Raw genomic sequence first — 22912 nt, forward strand, 5'->3', positions numbered from 1 at the left:
TGATGATGATTTGATTAAATTATCACAGATTTTACGTGGGATGTCTGCATTAAAAGTCTGGTAGAGAATGGGCATGGTTCAGCAGAGATCAGTGTTACATCCCTGCATGTAGCATGCAGTCATGTTTCTGAGTCCAGATCACTCCTAAATAGGGGGAGGAAGTATCTTCTTTGACCTAAGAACACAGGCTGTGTGCCATGACCTCCAGAACCAAGAGATGTGATGAGGAATGTATTGTGATAGTGGCAACTGAAATCAAAATACTTGTAGATAAATTACACAATATCAGTGATTTAATGGAGTAGCCCTTTGGCTTCAGCTACTTATTTAAAGTCAGTGTTATGTACTCTCTCTAGGCTATATTTTAATAGGCTGTTCCTCCACACGTTTTTGACATTTATAATAATCGTGCTGTTTTGCATGAACTTTTCCACACTGAAAGCGGAATATAATAATGAAGAGACAGTGTAGAAAGAATCACAATAATAAATGTAGTCAACTGGAAAGCAATAAAACCTCTTTTTTCTGCATGGGCACTAATACCTGGAGCCTTCCTGGTGCCCCTGGTTTCTTGGAACTCATCCTGCTTGCCACATGAAGTGTTACTCAGCTGGCCCAATGTAAATGTTAAGTTGCTTTCACTTTTAACAAATTGTTAGCTTCTAATCTACACAGTCTCTTTGCATCATATCCATAATACCTCATCAGACCATTGAGCACAGTGTGTGCTTGTACACAGTCCAGTAACAATTGGCTTCTGATTGCATATGGAGCGCTGCTACAATGCATTCACTAACACTATATTGTGCTGGTCTCCTATGGAGTAACGTTCAAAATATCTGATCTTGTTTCTCCCCTTCCATGAGGTTGATTTTGGTTTGCAGTGCTACAGGAACTTTTTAAAAAAGATAACTAGGCCAAATTATTTTTTATATTAAATGACTGTTGCTTTATGCTTAAATAATTCTACTGATCTTCTTGATATTTAAATGAAATTATCTAAAGAAAGAATATCCTAATCTAAGTCAAATAGTATTTCTTTGGTCAATACCTTATCAGGTTAAAAAAAATCACAAAACGATGCTGAATTAATGATGCTTCAAAAATAGGGAAAAAAATCATCATTCCAGCCATCAACATGGACTGCCTCCCAGAACACTTTAGAGCTGTTCTTTCTTTAAATATCATGCATTATTCATACTAACTCTAAACCACAACCCCCTCCCTGTAAGTTTAATACCAGTTGCTTTATTTGCACTAAAACATTTTTCATGTCAAACATATTTAAAAAAATCAAACTCTAAAAGAATTCCCTGGGGCACTCCTTTTTTCATAGCTGTCATGCTTCTATGCTATGAAATAGCTGAACTTTTTTTTTATACTTTTTGGCTTGCCAGTTAATTTATTACTATCTTACCACACCCTGTAGTACTCTCCAGCTCACCTGCTGGCTACAAACAGCTTTCTTTCCACTGCTGACAAGCATATTTTTAAAATGTTCTTAACTTTTCTGCTGGTCTGAATCTGTATATCTGAGTACAATCTTTGGAAAGCTATTTCTCTAGAACACGTCATTGTATCAATACTAAAAGTAAAAATGAATACATTAGAGCGACAGAGTACATCACAGTGAATGATCAGAAGAGAGAGAAAGGAAAAGGCAGGAGAGGGAGCAGATAAGGGCAAAGAAAAGAGCGAGTGTAAGAGCAGAGGAGACAAATGGCAGAGGGAGGGGGATTTAGGGTATTGTGAAGTTTAAGTTTTTCATAACAAAGTTACGTGCTTAACCCCCCTTTAATTTTCTCTTGGTAAGAGTCGATCAAGAAAAAGTTCTCAGTAGCTGACTTGGCAAGGAATCAGTCAACATGTTGTAGCAATTTTTTTCAAATTTGTCTCTGGATTTGAAATGCTTGCGTGAGGACCCATTCTTTAAAACTTTGTACAAAGGAAGACGAAGCCTGTTGGGACAGGTCGGCTTTTGGCACTGCTGTAATCTGGCCCTTGCTACCTCTAGTGCAAGGAGACAACCTCCAAAAGCCAATTTGGGAAATGATGCCATCCCATAGATCCATCTTTCCAGCCTTATAGATTTTCCAACTGACAATTTTCATTTGAAGATTACAGAAAAAATACGAAACAGGGTTTAAACCCATGGAAAAGTTGCCTGATATTAGTTTCACTTGTCACGATACACACGTTTCTTTGGAATCAAAGCAGCTCTACAGCAAGAGTCCCTGAATGAGAGAAAGCACATTTTTTAATTTTCAGAGAAACTGAAGTGAAGCCAAAACTTATTAAGATAAACACAGGAAAAAGGGGAGCTTGTACTGAGAAAGTAGGACCCATTAGACTCAGGCTACCTCCTGCAAGAACACTGCTAGTTTGCGTAATTCAGATGTAAATTCCCTTTTTGTAAATATACCGTGTCCAAGATTCCAAGATTGAGGCAGGATCTCTTCTTCTTCTTCTTCTTCTTTTTTTTTTTTTTGGAGGAAGATGGGCCCTGAGCTAACATCTGTTGCCAACCTTCCTCTCTTTTTTTTCTCCCCAAAGCCCCAATACATAGTTGCATATTCTAGTTGCAGGTCCTTCTAGTTCTTCTATGTGGGATGCCACCTCAGCATGGCTTGATAAGCGGCATGCAGGTTCACACCCAGAATCCAAACCAGTGAAGCCCTGGGCCACTGCTATGCTGCCAGGCTAGCCCCGTAAATTTCACTTTTTATTACAGTCAAAAATCTCGTGGGCAAAATTCTATCCATTTACTTTGATTCTTCAGAAAGACAAGGAACTGGGATGGTTGTAGTCCTCTGAGACATTAACGTCAGATATTAACCTATTGAAGAAATCATTTAGAAAGCTTGAGAGGAGTAGAGAAGAAAAACACATTAAACTAGGAGACAGAACCCTAAGATTCTTCAGTAACCAGGTCAATGTGAGACTCTAATTCATGCCTCATTTTCCACCCTCCAAAACAGAAGAAAAATACACTACACATTCCGAACTATCTCACAGATTTTTGTGTGGTGGAATCATAGGATAATGGTAAATTACTTAAATTGCCAAACAACTTATAGATAGACCCCACTTTTATGAGCTACTGTTATTCTTGCTACAATATGGAAATATTTCAGTCACAATCACCAATATAGACTCAGAGATGCCACTGTGTATTTTGCTTGGATATAGGAATTAAAATAGCAAAATATTACAACTTCTCTATATTCTAACGGACTGCCATAATCAACCTGAATTTACCTTTATGAGATACCACACTGTAGCAAAAGTTAGCAGTTAATGGGTGACACATGTAGAATTCTAAAAATAAAACCTTCAATTTGTTCTGAGAAAAAGTGCACAAAAAGATTATAGTATATTGCTGAGATCACTATGCTTTTATTTCTCTTGCTAAATTTCTCCTTCTCTATTCATCAAAGAGTAGATCAATGATGAGACGAGTCTTGATTGCAGCACTTTTTCTAAGAGGATCTGCATTGTTTTTCATACTTTTCTTTTTTGAGGAAGATTAGCCCTGAGCTAACATCTGCTGCCAATCCTCCTCTTTTTGCCAAGGAAGACTGGCCCTGAGATAACATCTGTGCCCATCTTCCTCTTCCTCTACTTTATATGTGGGACGCCTACCACATAGCATGGCTTGCCAAGCGGTGCCATGTCCAGACCCGGGATCCGAACCAGCCAGCCCTGGGCCGCCGAAGCAGAACGTGCACACCTAACGGCTACACCACGGGGCCAGCTCCTGTTTTTCATACCTTTAAAGAAGCTAAGAATCAAGAACCAATCTTAATTTCTTCACTTATTTCATAGATGCATCCAGGCCCTTGGCCAATCACATGAAAATCCATGGAATTATCACAACAGCAATTAAAGAAATGAGTGTAGATGAACGATATAAATCCATCCTCATTACAGGAAATCAACTTAACAGAACAACTCAAAGCTCATACTTTACTGACAGCTCATCAATGATAGAGCCTTCATATATGAAGGAGGGCACAATTAAAATAATCTGGATCTCCAGGTTAGTTTACATGGGTGAACATATTTCTTTCTTGGACCTCAATACTGTTATTTAAAAATAAGAGTACCAATCTGAAGAACCTCAGAAATACTTTGATTTCAAGCAGATAGATTTAATTAATCAAGTATTCTAGCAATAGTGACTACACACCTCTGTTTCAATATTCTGGAAGAGGTGGAAATGGCTAGCTTTACAAGATGTCATTTTGATAACTCCAAACATATAAATCACATTTTTTTCACAGCAAAAAAAAAGCTAGACTTTTCTTAATGTCATACAAACTTAGACCAGGTCTGCAAAAGTGTAAAACATCAAATCAGAGAACTTCAGTCTGAATTCTCTATTAATTTCTACATTTGAAAGCTTAGAAAAGTTAATCAACTTCTTTGACTTTTAGTTTCTTTTTTTCTTTTAACAAAATAAAGATAATGCCACTTATATGTCTGAGTTGTTATGAAAATTAAATAAGAATATATGTATGTACATATATACATACACATATGTATACATACACATACATATCTTGGAAAATAAATGGTGGTCAATAAATGCTAACTGAAACAAAGGAATTAAAAAGAAGCATTAGGTAACGATTGTACACTAACAAATTAGGTGGTCTAGAAGAAACAAACAAATTCTTTGAAACATACAAATTACCTAAACTGACTCAAGAAGAAGTAGAAAATATCAACAGACCTATAACAAGTAAAGAGGTTGAACCAGTAATCAAAACCTCCTAACAAAGAAAAGTCCTGGACCAGATGGCGTCACTAGTAAATTCTACTGAGTATTTAAGAAAAATTAACACTAATCCTTCTCAAAATCTTCAAAAGAATTGAACAAGAGGGAAACACTTCTCAACAATGAGGTAATGAGGCCAACATTACCTTGATATTAAAGCCAGATAAAGACATCACAGGAAAAGAAAATTACATATCAATATCCTTTATGAATATAGATGCAAAAAACCTCAACGAAACATTAGCATATTGAATCCAATAGCATATTAAAAGGATTATTCACCATGACAAAGCAGAATTTATCCCAAGAATGCAAGGGTGGTTCAACATTAAAAGAAAATATCAATGTACTACATCACATTAATAGAAAAAAAGGGGAAAAATATGGATTATCTCAATTGACACAGAAAAGCCATCTGACAAAATCCAACACCCTTTCATGATAAAAACTCTCAGAAAATTTGCATTAGAGAGAAATTTTCCAAACATGATAAAGAATATTTATCAAAAACCCACAGCTAATACCATCCTCAACGGTAAAAGACTGAAAGCTTTTCCTCTAAGATCAGTAACAAGACAATGATGCCTGCTTTCACTGCTGCTTTAGAACATTGTACTGGAAGCTCTAGCCAGCAGTATTAGGCAAAAAAAAAAAAAAAAAAGGAAAAGGGAAAAAAGCCATCCAAATTGGTAAGGAAGAGGTAGAACTATCTTTATTTGCACATGACATGATCCCATATATAAAGAAAATCCCAAAGAATCTATAAGAAAGTGATTAGAGATAATACACAAATTCAGCAAAGTTGCAGGGTATAAGATTAACACAAAAAAATCAGTTGTTTTTATATACCAGCAATGAACAATCCAAAAGGAAATTAAGAAAACAGTTCTATTTGTAATAGCATCTACAATAATTAAATACTTAGGAATAAATCTATCCAAGAAGGCAAAAGACTTGTACACTGAAAACTGTAAAACATTGCTGAAAGAAATTTTAAAAGGCCTAAATAAATGGAAAAGCATCCATATTCATGGACAGGAAGACAACATTGCTAAGATGTCAATACCACCCAAAGCAATCTACACATTCAGTGAAATCTCTATTAAAATTCCAACAATCTTTCTCACAGAAATGGAAAAGCCAATCCTCAAATTTACATGGAATTCCAAAGGGCCCTGACAGCCAAATTACTCTTGAAAAAGAATAAAGCTGGAAAACTCATTCTTCCTGACTTCAAAATTTACTACAAAGCTACTGTAATTAAAACAGTGTGGTACTGGCATAAGAACAGATACATAGACCAATGAAACAAAACAGACAGCCTACAAATAAACACCTACACAGATGTATCATATATGTTATTGATTATGTAATCATATAATTGACAAGGGTGCTGAGACCTTACAATGGGGAAAGAATCTCTTTTCAACAAATGGTGCTGAGAAAACTGGATATCCATATGGAAAAGAATGGAGTTGGATTCTTACTTTGCACCATATACAAAAATTAACTTAAATGAATCAAAGACTTAAGTACTAAGATTGTAAAACTCTTAGAAGAAAACACAGGAGTAAATCTTTGGATTTGGCAACAATTTCACAGATATGACACCAAAAACATAGGCAACAAAAGAAAAAATAGATAAGTTGGACTTCATCAAAATTAAAAACTTTGGTACATCTAAGAATACTATCAAGTAAGTGAAAAGACAACTTACAGAATGGGAGAAAATATTTGCAAATTATATATCTGATAAGGGATTAATACCTAGAATATATAAAGAACTCCTGAAATTCAACAGCAAAAAAACAAACAACCCAATTCAAAAATGGGCAAAGTATTTAGACATCTCTCCGAGGAAGATATACAAAATTTCCAACAAGCATATGAAAAGATGCTCAAAATCATTAAGCATTAGGGAAATGAAAATCAAAACCACAGTGAGATACCACTTCACCTCTATGAGGATGGCTATAATTTTTTTTAAAAATTAGTATATAACAAGTGTTGGTAAGGATGTGGAGAAATTGGAACTCTCTTCATTGCTAACGGAATATAAAATGGTGCAGCATCTGTGGAAACAGTTTGGGAGTTTCTCAAAAAGTTAAATACAGAATTACCATATGACCCAACAATTCCACTCCTACATATATATCCAAAAGAACTGAAAGCAGGGACTCAAACAGATATTTGCATATTGATGTTCAGAGCAGCATTATTCACAATAGCCAAAAAGTGGAAACAACCCAAGTGTCCATCAACAGATGACTGAATAAACAAACTAACAAATATATACACACAGACACATATACAGACATAAACATATATATACAATGGGATATCATTCAGCCATAAAAAGGAATGAACTTTTGATATATGCTACAATATGGATGCACCTTGAAAACATTATGCTTAGCGAAATAAGCCAGACACAGAAAGACAAATATTATATGATTCTATTTGTTTGAAATACCCAGAATAGGCAAAATCATAGAGACAGATGGCAGAACAGAGGTCACTGGGGATTAGGGGTAGGGAGTGAGGGAGAGTGACTGTTGAATCCCCACAGAGTTTCTGTTGGGATGATTAAAAGTTTTGGGTATAGATAGTGGTGATGGTTACACAACATTGTAAATGTATTAATGCCACTGAGTTGTACATTTACAAATGGTTAAAATGATAAATATTATGCCATGTATATTTTATCACAATTTAAAGAAGCATTAGGTATACTTGTAAAATTGCTTTTGGTCATCAGGCTGAAGGTAGTACATCTCAGTCAAATGCTTAGATTTGGGGCCACATTTCTAATGGATAAAGATGTAGTTTAATGTAGTTAAATTTACTCAGCTTCATGGTCATACTTTATCCCTAAACCTAGCGCTTTAGAATTTTCAAAGAACTTTCATACATTTTAACAAATTTAGTCTTCACACTCACACTGAGCAGTGGACCAATCATGACATACTTTTTTAGATGACAAAAATGTGAGGCTCAGCAAGGTTAAATGACATGATCGAGTAAGAATTAAATAAAATATTCCATGTTAAATACTTAGCGCAGTGTTTGGCACAAAGTATTCAGTAAACTTTAGCTATTATCATATTATAACTAATACGTGAGTGGAGGAGCCAGGAACCGGCAGAGAGCCTATTCCGGAGACCTCCTAGGAAACTTCAAGGGTGCTGCTCCAGCAGTAATCATTCTAAAAATCCCAACTACGCAAAGTCCACGGGTCAGCTGCATCATCCCTGGGGCATAAAGGAGGCTACCCATTGTTTTTATTTTATAGGCAATTCAGTCTTGATCTGATATAGACATTGGCATCTATGAAAGAGGTTTAATCTTTCAATTTGCTCAAATATAGGTGCTCAAATGTGTTTATCTTACCCTGGATTGCTGCATCTCTCAGCATCATGAGGTGAAAGAGCAAAGCAACCAAAATTCTGTGGTTTATACTCTGGGCCCTGATGAGTTCCTTTCTAAAAAGATGTCTCTAATTATAGAACCAGTAAAAAAGGAATTTTTTTAATTAGGGGTTAAGACCTAATAAAGCTCTTTCTACAGAAATCAATCTGATAGATGTTCCCTTAAAACTGCAAAAGCGTCGCAGGCAACACGTCTCCTCAGCAACCCCCCAAGGTGGGAAAGCTTGCTTGGTGTCCTCACTGCACACTGGGACTTTGAAATGCCCAGAGCAATGCGTCAAATCATCTGAAAGGGAAAAGGTCCATGGCCCTAAATATATTTTTTTAGATTGTCCTAATATGGATTCTGAAAGAGTCAACTTTAACAGTGAACATCACCCCAAGGCGGTCCTTGCTCTTTGGAAATCCAGACAATTATTCAATCAGCTGGAGGAACAAAGAGCATGGAGCTGTTTCAGGTTAATGTGGAAGGTGGAAAAGGAGTAAAAAGGGAGCCATTTATTTTGTAATTTATAAAGACCAAGGTAGCACTTGCTCATCCTCTCATAGGGGGCCAAAATATAAAGTTATGCCACCACTTCAAGGCTTTTACATGAGACAAGGCTACTCTCTTCTAAAACTTTAGTCACTGTCTCCCAGTGTTTCAAGTGAAGTTATTATAGCTCAGTTTGAAGCAAAAAAGTTTTCCTTGTCCAGACTCTAGTCCAATAGTACTCTCCTCCCTTGGTTCATGCGAATGATAAAAACACTGCATATATTAACTCTCCTGAGTATGTAATTTTTCTACTAATAGCATATACTTTTAATCTTTTTTAAAGATAATTTTTATACACAATAAAACCTAGATTAGCCAAAGTATTTAAAGAATCTAGAGTTCTGGTTAATTAAATTCTCTGACATAACTTAGGGGTCATCAGAAAATACCTTTTCTACCAGCTTCGCTTGTGATTAAAAATCATCTACATGTTTTCAAATCTATTTTCCTGCCTTAAACAACAGACATTGGCCAACATAATCAAATGGAACTTTGCTACCCCGGGACACTGCTCTCGCTGCACACATGCTGCTCAATGGAGGTAACTCGTTCCTGCACAATACTGTCCCAATCTCTATATTCTTCTTAGTTACATATTACAATCTCATTGATGCTGTATGAGAAGGCTTTTTAAAAAATCGTCCAAATTCATTGAATCTATAACAATATCTTCCCCCTCAAAAAACAGCATTATTGTTTTAACAAAATTAGGTAAGTAACATGTTAACTATGTTGATGTTTATGTCTAATAGAAAAAAAGATCATACCTGATTTTAAAATGTGGAGAATTTTAAATTTAAAAACACTGAAATTAAAAAGAGTTTGCACATATAGTTCATTTAAAAGGTTTCTAAGACTGATACAGGGGCGACAACTCAGATTCAGGATAAACCAGTAAATTTAGTTTACATCAATGTTCCAAAGGAAGTCAGGAGGAAGGAATAGCTCAGGACTATTTACAGAGATCAGAGGACTGAACCATTGCACCGACAGAAATACATTCTCTGACAAAATATATCCCTGTCTGTAATACAGATTCCAATTTCCTAGGGAATATAACTTGCTCTAAAAACTCTTCTCTAAAAAAATCAATTTTTAACAATTTGAATAACATAATTTTCTTTCAGGTATCCAAGATCCTCTGGTAGTACTAGGTTTGACTAATTTTTTGTATCTGAGGAATTTCCAAGTCAGTCCTTAAGATAGCCAATCCTGTAACATCCCTATTCCTTGAATCATTTGAGTTTTGACATCCTTCCTTTCCTCACAAGGAAGGGTGATCTCCGCCAAATGCAAAAGAGTCGATGGCAGCAAGTAATGAAAATAGATGTCAAAACTCAGTGAGTTTGTTTTTATGCTATTTAGTTAGTTTCCTTATTGAGGATCTTAGTAAAGTGATTTATATTTTATTGTAGCTTTACGCATATTAAAATGTCTTTGTTCACTTTACAAACCCCACATACAAAGAAACTGCTGCACTCAGATTTGGTGGTTAATATAATCAGGTTAATACGTTAAAAAGAACTTGACACAGAAATTATTAATGATTATAACAAGGTCACTACTTCTGAGCTGAGGTCACTTACAAAGAATGCACAAATGAAATTAAGGTTGACTTTTATTTACTTGACTATCTTCTTACACTGGATTCCTTTGGCAACATCTCTTTAAACATTTAAAGTCCTGTTTACAAGGAGGCTCTGAAAGAAGCTTCAAACCATTATGCCCCTAATTGAATTCCCCAGGAGTCCAGCAAACTCAGAGGAATAAAGAAAAATCATAACATTTTCCAAATCATCTCAAAACATATTTCACTGCAAGGTTATGTGACCTGTTTTTTGAGGTTCCAAGATGAATGGGAAAATACTACTGAATGCTTCATTATTGAGAGTAAAATCAAAAAGAATTTTACCTATTAGTGGTAAGCTAATTAAATCAGTCCAGTTTTAACTTTTCTTCCAAGAGAAATCAGACCACCAACAATAAGAGAATTTTATTCCATATGTGACCACTCTCCCTGAGCATAAAGCTCTCAGGAGGAGGAAAGTGTCTTTAACCAGAGACAATTACTCACAGTAAAGGTATGTGAGAGAGCTGACAGAAATTTGTTGTTCCCCAGGGAAAGCAGCACTTTATCTGTGAATTCAGAACAAACTCAAGTGGAAGAAAAGAAAGTAAAAGTTTTTAGCAATCAGTTTATTAACATGCCGCTTTCCCAATTAACTTCTCAATTCTAATTTTACTTTAAAATAAGCTTTTAAGATCTTTTTATTCATAGTTCCTTTATAGGCTCCTGTGTTTGTTGTGACTACTAAGCAAAAACATGTGCATCCTAGCATTTCCAGAAAAATGTTCAATCCCTCTCTACTTACCTGGTTTGTATGTTATTCCAGGGGGGAAGAGGAATCCCTGTTGGGCAGCAGCAGCTGCTGCCAGGGTCCGCTGGTCATGTGGAAAAATTGGGATCATGAGCGGAGGCATGTGACCCTGAACCTGCTAAACAGAAGAGAGCCTATGATCAGACAGAGAGCAAATGTATGCCAAGAAGTATGTTTTTCACTCCCGGTGGTGTGCTGGTACACAAAAAGCCACCTACTTCTAACCTCATTCCAAATCTGCTCCCTGAGAAAATTCAAGCAAATTCTACCGAATCCCATTTCTTAGATTCCATTAGCACACCAAGGATGCAACCTCAGTGTGAATTTGCCTCATCTCTACTTCCTCTAAAGTGTGGGTAATGTTTGCCTTTTATCTTGACATTTTTCCTTTTCTTTTTTTTCAAACAAAGAACTAGAAAAAATAAGTTTGCTTCCCATACTGTACCATGTTGAAAGGTTTTGCCCTTTCACCTGTTTTGCATTCTGTGCTTTATTTTGAAAATAGTATTTAGTATCCTTGATCAGGAAATAATGTCTAACTGTTAAATATGCCAAAAGCCACGTCTCCCCAGCTTAGGTCTCTCATTTCAGAGCCTCACTGCATTATGTTAACCGCAGAGCTCCTCAGATTTAAGGCTGCTACATCTTGGCTCCCAATTAAACTAATATTCTTTTCCATACACACCTCGATGTAACATATAAATTGCTTGTCTGCTAAGCAGTTTTACAGCTTTATGCACTACCATGTAGCTCAGTAATTATGGAGTTGTATTCAGAGAGCATTTCATAATAAATCCTACTATATCAAATTTCATTTGACCTCAATAAATGTATCAAAGAGCACAAAAATGCAAAGCAGAAAATCTCCACTCTATATCAGTATTTGTATTCCATATAAAGAAAATGAGAGCTATGACAGAATCATGCCTGTGAAAATCACATTTTAATTTCCTAGCTCCTTTCTTTACTCTATGCATGCTGCCCTGATTCCAGGACAGTGTCACAGGAAAGTTTTGTCCTGGCTTTTAGCGCATGATTTTATAGGTTGAACTACAGGACTTTTGTTATTTAAAGATCAAAACTAGGATGTACTAACAGAAATGATCTTTAAGTTCAAACTGGGTCTTCGGCCTCTTTACTAGTATAAAAGGGCTGCATTATATCCCGTTTAAGATACAAACCTTTACCAGTAATTCTACCAAGCTCAAACCCTTCCCCCATTTAGATTCCTAAATCTCCTCTTTAGGCAAAATTCCATATACTGGCTGATGACCCTGTTTAAATAGCACCAACTTGCCTTGTCCTGTCCCTGTTCCCTCCACAGCCAGGGACATAGTGCAAAAATGCTTCTGTGTGGGTCTAAGAGGGTTCATTTACCAGCAGTTTTCCTCTAGGGAAAGCCCTAAGATGTGGGTTAATAAAGGGCAAGCAAAAAATAAACACTTTACAGTATTTTTCTGAATTCATTTCTCAGGAAAATCAACTTATAATAAAAAGGTCTTTGTGCAATTACTACCTTGCCAGTGAGGCGTGAAAGAAACTAGCTTTGGGCAGCTATTTCTTCCATTTTAGCTGAGGTAAGCCCAAGTCTTGTACATTAGAGCACAAACTTAGCCTGCTTAAATTGGAGCTGATCCCCTAGTGCCCAGGTCTTGTCTTTAAGCCTAAAGAAAAGCACTAGGTTTGCTGTTCAGCTCCAACTTGTGGTGACCTGATGCAAACCTGAGATGTCAAAGATGAAGACACTGTTCTCTGTCAGAAGATAAAACACAATATTTTTTGTGGGTGACTATTGTTTAGTCCAAGAGTATATCAAAGGAAATTATTTCATTTATTTCTAGAAATATGGTTCTAGCATGTACCTAGACCTTAGTACAGATGCTTCACACTCTAAAGAAGGGAACAAGAAAATAAGAAGTCTAAGTATCATACTTGTTTATTCTTTTCTTCTTTCACCTCACAAACATTGATTAAGTTAGTATTACATGTTATGGATCTTGAGAAGTAGCTGAAATAGTGGGGCTATTTAGCTTGGAAGAGAGAAGATAAAAAGTTATCTTCAAATTTTTGAGGGAAGGATGTATGGAAGAAGAAGCAGATTAAATCTAAGCAGTTACAAAGGACATAACTAGGCTCAAAAGAAAGAGACTTTAAGGAGGTTTAATGCAAAGAACTACTTTCTAAAAAACCCTTTATTCAATCATCCCTCTGATTAAAGAGATTGCGCATGCCATTTCCCTAGAGGTCATCAAGTAAAGGCTGCATACTCATATGTGAGAGAGACTTTACAGGATGCGCGTAAAAAAATCCTGATTAGACAATGACCTATGGGGACTTTTCAACTTTATAATTCTATGACTCTTTAAAAGTAAGCTTTGGGAAGATAACGTGATATAGCCATTCCTTTGTTCCTTCATTCAACACATATTTATTCAGAAGCTTCTATGCCTACAAAGGCTTTGTTATTGAACAAATCTGAGCTTAAATCTGTACACTGCCATTTCATTGGCTGCGTGATCTTGAACAGTTACTTAACCTTTCTATTTCCTCAATGTAAAAACCAAAGCTAATGATACTACGTGACACGGTTATTGTGAGGATCAAATAGACAAGGAAAGTAATGCTGTGGCACATGACTGGCATACAATAAGTACTCAGTAGATGTCAAAGCCTTGCTCTTTTCTTTATAGTTTGCATACTCAGTACCAGAAAATTATCAAATTACTGATAAAACAAGAAACAGTGAATCTTACCCGTAACTCTACTTCAAAAAGGAAAACACAAGCCAACTAGATAATTCAGTTTGGCAGACAGAGGCTTGTCATGTTCTTAGAGACATCATGTCTCACAGAGCATTAGCCCATCCCAAGTATCTAGAAAGCCATGAAAAACAAGAGGTGGGATTACAAGGATCATTTGAAGATATAATTTGGGATCTTTAGCGTTATTCGTTACACAGCATCTTAGAATGAAAATATAATTTTATTTTTACATTGGTGCCCAAGCTCTTCAGATCGTGAGACAACATAAGGGAATCAATGGCAGCTAGCCATCAGAACTTAATCTTGAATCTTGGTGTCTGAAGACACTTCCTTTGTAACTAGCTATGTACATGAGATAATTAAGTAAACTTTCTGGGGTCATTTTTAATCCCAAAGAGCCGTAGGTGTTTCACATTAACATAAACTATAAGAATTTAGGGAAGTTCCTTTCTGTCCATTACCGTCTACAAGGTAGGATATGTTAGAAACTTTCAATGCTAACTATTAACTCAGGGGTAGTTTCAATAAATTGAAGTAAAAAATAAATAAGGAGAGGGACAGAAGACACTGTAAAAGCAACAGTAATGACAGAACCATAGAGTTGGAAAGGAGTTTAGAGATGATCTAACCTAGTAGTTTTCAAAGTGGTACCTGACCAGCAGCATCAGCAGTACCTGAGAACTTTAAAAAAGCAGATTATCAGGATCTACCCCAGACTTATGAATCAGAAAACTCTGGGGGTTGGGTCCAACAATCTAAAATTTAGACTAAAATTTAATCCAGGGTAGTGATTCTCAAACTTGAGTGTGCATCAGAATCAACCAGAGGACATGTTAAAACAAAGATTGCTCAAGTCCACCCTCAGAGTCTCTGAATCAGCAGATCTGAGACGGGAGCCAGAGAGTGTACTTTTCTAACAAGTTCCTAGGTGAAGCCGGCATTGCTGGTGCAGGGACCATTCTTTGAGAATCACTAATCTAAATCAAATCTCACAATTGACACATAGGGAATCAGGTGGCTAGAGAAGGTAAAAGATACCAGCCTGAGGTCACACTGATTATGACAGAGCTGGATCTAGAGTCCAGAACTGCTAATCACCCTGTCCAGCATTTTTTCCATTACATCCCATGGACTTGAGTGATACAAAAGAGTGAATCACGTGTGTACACTCTTCTAGTAGAGAAAATCTGGAGGTCTGTGACTGAAAATAGTTTTGTATTTCAGAGGTGTATGGATGGAGGTGACTGTGGAGTATGGATATTTTGTTGTTCAGTTTCAGTTTATTTCTTCTTCTCACTTATTTTGTACCCAGAACAATTTGATCTCAAATCTACTATCATTAATTCCAATAATTTATTAAATACATTAATTAGCAACGAACATTTAGCTGCAAATGATAAAATTGCCCTTAGCTTACTTTAAGTAAAACTTTGATGTGAAAATTCAAAGTGCCCTTTATTAAAGACAAGCCAAAATAACCAGTAGCCAATTAGAATCTAGGCTAAGAGATGATGAAAAGCTTGTCTTTGAGCTCTAATTATAGAACTAATGATAGTGATGATGATGATGATAATAATAGTAATCACAGCAGCTAATATTTTCTAGTGTTTCCTATATGTCAAGCACTGGGAAAGTGATTTATATGCTCTATCTCATTTAATACTCAAAACTCTATGAGGTACTTACTGCTATTATCCTTATTCACTTAATGAGAAAGACAAAACCATGAGAGGTTAAGCAACTCAGTCAATTAAAATGGGGTGGAGCCAGGATTCAACTACAGGTATGTCAGCTCAAAGGCAATAGTTTTAAGTACCATATTATACTAAGCATGAAGTCATCTATTGCTAAATAGACCTACATGAGATAAGGAATAAAATTCTTTGTGATAACAATTATTTGACTGAAAGTTTTACAAATGTAATTGTAAATTTACATGCAGTTGTAACAAATAATACAGAGAGATCCCATGTACACTTTCCCCAGTTTCCCCCAATGGTAACATCTTGAAAAACTATAGCACAATATCACAACCAGGGTACTGACATGACACAATCCAACAATCCTATTCAGATTTCCCCAATGTGATACTGTTTTAAAAGAATCATGTGTCTTAAAAACTAGCAAGAGCAATGGAGATCTATGAATACTTCCTACTACCACCTTTCATAGAAAGCTCACCAGTACGACCCAGTGCAAACAATATAAGTGGAAAGCATGAATTAAAGCAACAATTTCTCCCTTTCATAGCTTTCCATTTATTGTACTTACTAGAAGGTTATTGGTTGAATGTGGGACAGAAATGGAAAGCAAGGGCAAGGTATTGGGGAGAGATAAGAAAAGAGGGCTTGGTGGCCACACAAGAATCATATAAGCATCCAAAATATTTTCCTCCTATGGAAGCTGTGAATTAAGTTCCCTGCTCAGTGCTCAGAGCAGATAAAGAATTTTGAAGATATAGAAAAGCCCCACCCTGCTCTGAAGAATGTAAGCCTGCCTTTCCTCTTCCTTCCCATCATCCTATTTTCCCATTTGGTGATGTTCCCATTTCCTCCCAGGAAAGACATCAGAAACAGCAACCTCCAAAAATATTTTACTAAAGAATAAAAAGTAATAGAATTCCCCTCACTCCATCAAAGAATGACCAGTCTCCACATGTCTTTTCTAAGAAGTTATCAAAATTTCAAATAGTATCTTTCTTTCTTGAAAGTGTAGCTTTCCCTTAGCACGAATTCAGGGATTCTTTAATTATCCCATAGGTAAAGAGGTAAAACTGATTTTGTTAATATGAAGAGTCAAACTTGATGTGGCCAAAAACATCTCCCTGAGTGTAAAACTGCATTTTTTTTCACTGCTTTGGAAGCCAGCACTAACTGGCTGCTATGTAAGTTGGATGACTAACGAGGAACCAGGAACCCCATCGTCAATGCCTCATGAAAGAAACAAACTGCATGCCCCAAAGCACAACTGTCCATTAATTCTAAACTTCTGCAAACCCTGACCAAAGCGTTTCCCTTTTGGTGAGGTTGGGAACACATTTGTGATCAAACAGGCTACGTGCCCAGAAATGTTAATTGCTCAGGGGCTCCTCACATCTTTCAGACAATCAGGACAGCCCCAGATGCGCTTGAGACACTTAGGTTCCATCTCCTCCATTCGTGAAATGGCATTGTTTCATCAACACTTATCCCCTTTGTTTTCTCTGTGCTAAGTTGTTGATGATGCCATTTTTTGCCATCTGCCCCAGAGCTTCATTAAAGATACATGAATGGGCTAACTGGCCTGATATCTTGTGAGGAACAGGTGCTATTGTTTGTCCCTGAAGACTTGCACTAAAGATATGACTCAGAATACTTGAGAAAGAGCATCTGCAGCAGTCAGTCAGAGAGCGACTTGGCAGAGACCTGGCTGCGTGCTAATATGCAAACAGAGTGACACTCAAGGGGGCTCATTTTCTCTGCCATGAAGATTATTTAACTTTTTTTAGAGATGGGAAATAAGTATTTGTATTGAAAATCATGAGCATATTAATGTCTATCACTGAATTAAAGACAGTGAGCAAGTGAAGATCTTTTTTATGCTTTATTTCTAGAAAATCATTCCTCATGTGGTTTAATTGGAGAAAGCTCTTTTAATCTGTCCCAGAGAATGTTTCCAATGTTTGTAAATCATGACAGAGAGAGGGAAAGACAGAGAGAGCAAATACAGTGAGTAAGAAAAAGGATCAGAGAGGGAGAGGCAGCGCATACAGACAGGCAGAAAGGTGGGGAGGGGGATTTCCTTAAAGGCCATACCCTTTGTTGCAAAGAATAGCTGAGTCATTTGCACAGTGTTACCACTGTGAAAGCCGCAGTGTCTAGAGTGAAAGAAATAAAGGCTCCAGAAACCTTACATAAAAAGCCTTCAAGGTCAGGGAGGTGTCTTCTTACCGCCAAAAAGTACATGCCAAACCGTATAAAGATCTCAGTTAATTCTAGAGAGTTAGGAGAGAAAGATTCTCATTGGATAGGATAAATTAGTGCCTTAATACAAACGCTTTTTGTTTCAAACCTGTTTTGCTTTGTTTTGTTTTGGTGAGGAAGATTGGGCCTGAGATAATATCTGTTGCCAATCTTCCTCTTTTTGCTTGAGGAAGATTGTCACTGTGCTAACACCTATGCCAGTCTTCCTCTATTTCGTATGTGGGACACTGCCACAGCATGGCTTGATGAGCAGTGTGTAGGTCTGCACCCAGGATACAAACCCCCAAAGCCCGGGCTGCCAAAGCAGAGTGCATGAACTTAACCACTACACCCATGGGGCCAGCCCCAAGTTTCAAACCTTTTCTTTGTTAAACATCTGTCTAAAATGTTAAGACTCTGCTTTGCCCTGCCTTATAAAGCATAATGCAATGGTCAACATATTGAACTTCTCTTGATTGACCATAGGTGATGTACACAAAGGAGACACATACATGGCCTACCTGAGATTCACTAATTGTTTCAGTTCACTAATCATCTCTCACCAAGTAAACTGAATGTGCTGGATGGCCTGTGCCATTTATATTTCTATACACCCCCCTGCTTTTACCACAGGGCTAAAAACATAGTAGGCATTTTGTGTCAGCTATCAATGTAAGAACCATCTAGGACCTCAGAACTGATTTTCTGAGCACCAATTTCTATTGTGTAGTATTGTTAATGCAAGTGCAAAAGATATAGAGCTGTAGCTGTTCTCATTCCAGAAGAGAACTTAAGAATTACTTTTAGATACATCTTGATAGTATCTTGTTTGCTTTTCATTTGTCTTATTTAGCAAATACTTGGCTGCTATAGCTCATGGAGGATAGTAAATCCTTGCTTGTAAAGAATCTGGCTACCTCTAGCAGGAGAATAATCAAACAAATTTTATCAAGAGCAATTCTGGGACACAAATTTTCTAGAGTATTTGAGAACACAGAGCCTCATCTTCCCAGATGTTTCCCACCGATGGATATGCATTGAACAAACAACATAACTGCATCCAGAAGAAGAGCCTGCTTTGTTTGCTTTTGTTTGGTTGGTTGGTTGTTCACGGCAGGATATTTTCTCTCTCTCTCTCTCACATCCCACCAGGATAATACAAAACACTTTGTTACCACTGTTAACATTCATCTTTAATATAATGCAATTTCCTCCTAGACTACTGCCACCACTGCTTTCAGAATTCTCACTAAAGGGCCAAGAAAACCCCTGAAAAGGTAGAATAAGCCTAAGATATTATAGTTTAAAGGCATTCTTTTAAAAACTCAGGCTTTAGTCTTTCAAAGTCATATGTTTTAGTTTGAATATAAATAAAGTACTAACTTTATGCTCGTGATATGTATTTTCTGTGTGTATATTATACTTCAATAAAAAGTTGATTTAAAGAAAAAAATAACTCCAGTAGTTTACTTATCTTTACTAGTTTACACTATTAAGTATATTTAACAAAATATCTAAAGTATCCCCAAAAGAAATGGAAAGGATACATCTTGTCCCTCACTTCACTATGCCCCCACCATCACTACCAAGAGTAAGACATGCAAACAAAGCAATTCTCTTTGTTGGGCTGGTCTTTAAGATAGCTATTTCAAAACCACTTCACAGTCTAGCACTTTCCAGTTCTCTTCCTTGGTTACACAGGAGAGAAATGGTCATTGAGAGTAAGAGCACAAAGACTTCACCCATCAGGTCAATAGCACATGTTTTTAAAGTCTTTTTTAGGTATATATTCAGAGGGAAATGTTAATAGCCCTGAAAGAGGCAATCCTGTCCTTTGTGTTAACACCTCTTTTTATAAATCTCAGCACTGTATACACTTGCTGTATTTGCATTTTCTAAAATGGGCAAATATCTCATTAATCCACCAGGATCACTAGTTAATCAAACGTCATTACTTTATCTCTCATTCATTTGTACATGTTCTGTTCAAATATTGAATTTTCAAAGAAAAGAATATGGACTTAGCACTAACGTGATTGTAATCCCTAGTATCTCTTACTTATTTGTCCCCTTACTCCTTGAAATAAAGAGCTCCACACATATAAAATGACTTCTTAGGCTCCCAAGAAACATGTTACTACTTATGGGGAGTCAGTAGTGCCTGTCTTCATTCAGCTATTCAATAGCCATTTATTGAGCACCTAGCACTATCTGCCTGGTAACATGCTAGGTACTAGGAATCTAAAGATGCCTTAGAAAAGGCTATAGCCTTATTTTATTGGGTAGTGGCGTTAGATTTGTTTTCACTTACCTAGTAGCATAAGTCATCCAGTTTGCCAGCTTACTTTGGAATAGGGTCAACAAAGAAAGGAAAGATTTGCTTAAAAAGAAAACTAAACTACAACAAAAATCCTATTAGGTATCTTTCCTTAGTCTTCCTATACCCCATAACCCAGAAAAATTTCAAGAGTATTTATGAGGACAAAAGTCAGATTACTTTATAAAATGGATGATAAATGTTAATTAAATGTGTTTAAATTATCTTACTATGTTTTAAGAAACTCTCACCAGGAGGCAAGTAGAATATCCTGGCCATAAAGAAATTAATAAAACATGTTATGCAAAAGTAAAATTTATGATTCATTTGGAATTAGATATCTACCACCTTTTCAATCCATACAAATGCATAATCTTGTCAATTAAATATTATTGTTAAGGTCTAGTAGTATGTTAAAATCACTTTAAAGTGCAACTAAGGAAAATTCATGTGTGTTTATTACTCCTTAAGGATCTATTAGTGGGTATTTTATTCAGATTCGTGCTGTAAAATCTGCATAAACTCAGCATATTGTTATCCCCATGTGTGCATTTGTTTGGTTAAAGCAGAACAGCAAATCTCAATTTTTGCAACTTCTGGAAAAGTCAAGAGAACTAAAACAGTCTTAATTTTAATCAGATACAAACAGTTATCACTACAGAAGTGAAGAGATGACTATTATGCAAATAGTCACAGTTAGTGGTCACCAGGCCATCACAGAAGACTGAGCTAGTCAATTACTTTAGATATTTCCAAAGACTAGTGAAGATGAATGTTTCTTATTTCACCCTGTCTTATTTCCACAGAAGTATGAAACATATTAGAGACTAATGATTGTTGCTCTCAAATGGAAACCCATTAAATACACAATGATCAAAGTGTTTTGCCAAGATGGAAATTAATTTTTTTCAAATTTTTTATAAATGCCATATAAATATGGTAACAGTTGTGAAGAATGTGGCATTCCTTTCTTTGTACCAACCAAATTCAGATATAAACCTTTCATAAACTTTTGACCTGTAATGAAGGCAATCTGGTCTTTACCCCTGAAGTATTTTACACAAGCTTATTCTGTTAGCAATGACCAGAGTTCAATTATTAAATTCCTCCTTCAGAAAAGGAGGTTTACATCTTAGACTACAGGTCTTGTTAAAATTATGCTCAAGCAACTTAAAGGCAGGGACTTTGCATCTCCCCAGGGCTTAGTAAAAGTCTCTCTTGCACAGAGTAGGGACTCAACAAATCCTTGTTACATAAATGCATTAAGGAACGTTCATTCTATGTTATTTTAAAAACTAAGCTACAACAATTCTGATGATTTTTTTAATCTTCTGAATCAATTTTAAGTCCTTTCATCATTTACAATCCTCAAATCGAGGCAACAGAAATATACATCTGCTCCAAAATACTTCATCATAGCAACCTTTTCTTTTGGCATGCCATGGTCTGACTTTGAAGTCCACTAGTTGGTATGAAAATACAAAAATTGACTTTATTCATTTACTTGGAGATATTTTTTAATGACTGAGCTCTCCTAGTACATCTGTTGAAATTCTTCTATAGTATAATTTAGAGATGATTCTAAGCTTCTTTAATAATTTCATCATCATCAATTATAATCCTTACTGACAGAAATGATAAACTGTTCTCCCCAGAAGAGCCAGGAATACAGTTTTCCCAAATAGTAATAATAAAATGTTTGTCCATCACAGTGGGCTAGTTATGCAATATAGAATGAATGACAGAAAAACATTTATCTGCTATCATGGAGAGCAGAAGCAGTTTCATCTTAAGCTAGAAGGACTGAGAAGCATACTGTGGGAACTCTGAAGAGAACATAAACAAAATGTCTAAGCCATTGACAGCTGGGGCTCAGCCATGGCAAGTTGGCTCTCCCTGGAAGTACCACTGAGAGACGGTGCCTGTATTTGTGATTTGGGGGGCGTTGGGGCAGAGACGTAAAGTAAGGTGATCTTTGTAAGAAACAGATACAGAGTAAGAGCATAGTGACCACAGTAACAAGTCAAATACCTTCAGGTTTTCACTCTATCACACTCTAGTCTTTTTAGAGTAAAAAGCTAATAACATGCAACTTTAATGTCATTTTGGAATGTCACCTTCAACTCCTGCCCTACCGTCAGCACACATACTTACATACTTACATACATACACAGACTCCTATACCTGCTACCCTAACTAAACACACAAGTAGGTCAATGCTAAAGATTATTATAAAGATAAGCTAACATATTAATTTAAAAAGAGCAATTTTCTTTCCTTATTTTTTTTTATTTAGTACTATGTTCATATTAAATAACTTAGAGACAATAAAGAAACGTCCCTATTAAAGAAGGTAAGGTCCAAACTTCCTAGCGTAGGCTGGCATTTAAACCACTCCACAAGATATTCTTAACACATCCCTCAAGCCTCCTGTCCCACTGCCCTTGACCATCTTTCTCCTCTTGCTTTCAGTAGCTTATGTCTTTGTTCATGCAGCTTTTCTCACTTACCACATAGAATGATCTTTCCTCTCTTCTTTCACCTTCCTAAATCTGACCTACCCTTCAAGATTCAGCTCAAATTCAATTCCTCTATGAAAATTCTGTGAGTATAAATTTCTTTCCCTCTGTCTAAATTTACATTGAACATACTGTGTTGAATTATTTAATGGCTTCCATTTCAATATTTGACACTATTCTAGGCACTGGGGACATAAAAGTAGACAAAATTCCCTGCATCTCCTAGGGAAGACAGACAATATACAAATGAAT

At 36.3% G+C, this 22912-nt stretch overlaps 1 protein-coding gene across 50 annotated transcripts in view; it reads right to left on the reverse strand.

The window, feature by feature from the left end:
* SOX6 (SRY-box transcription factor 6) overlaps positions 1-22912 on the reverse strand; it is a 570771-nt gene that overhangs the window by 118166 nt on the left and 429693 nt on the right. For 30 of the 50 annotated variants that reach the window (XM_070274840.1, XM_070274842.1, XM_070274833.1 and 27 more), the window contains one exon: positions 11116-11236. In XM_070274840.1, the coding sequence (XP_070130941.1) occupies positions 11116-11236 (121 nt within the window). Of the gene's footprint in view, positions 1-11115; positions 11240-22912 lie in introns of all 50 variants that reach the window. The other 20 variants (XM_070274841.1, XM_070274819.1, XM_070274837.1 and 17 more) reach the window with 1 other exon arrangement.

The sequence above is a fragment of the Equus caballus genome, chromosome 7 (assembly GCF_041296265.1).
Source record: "Equus caballus isolate H_3958 breed thoroughbred chromosome 7, TB-T2T, whole genome shotgun sequence".
NCBI classification, from domain to species: Eukaryota; Metazoa; Chordata; class Mammalia; order Perissodactyla; family Equidae; genus Equus; species Equus caballus.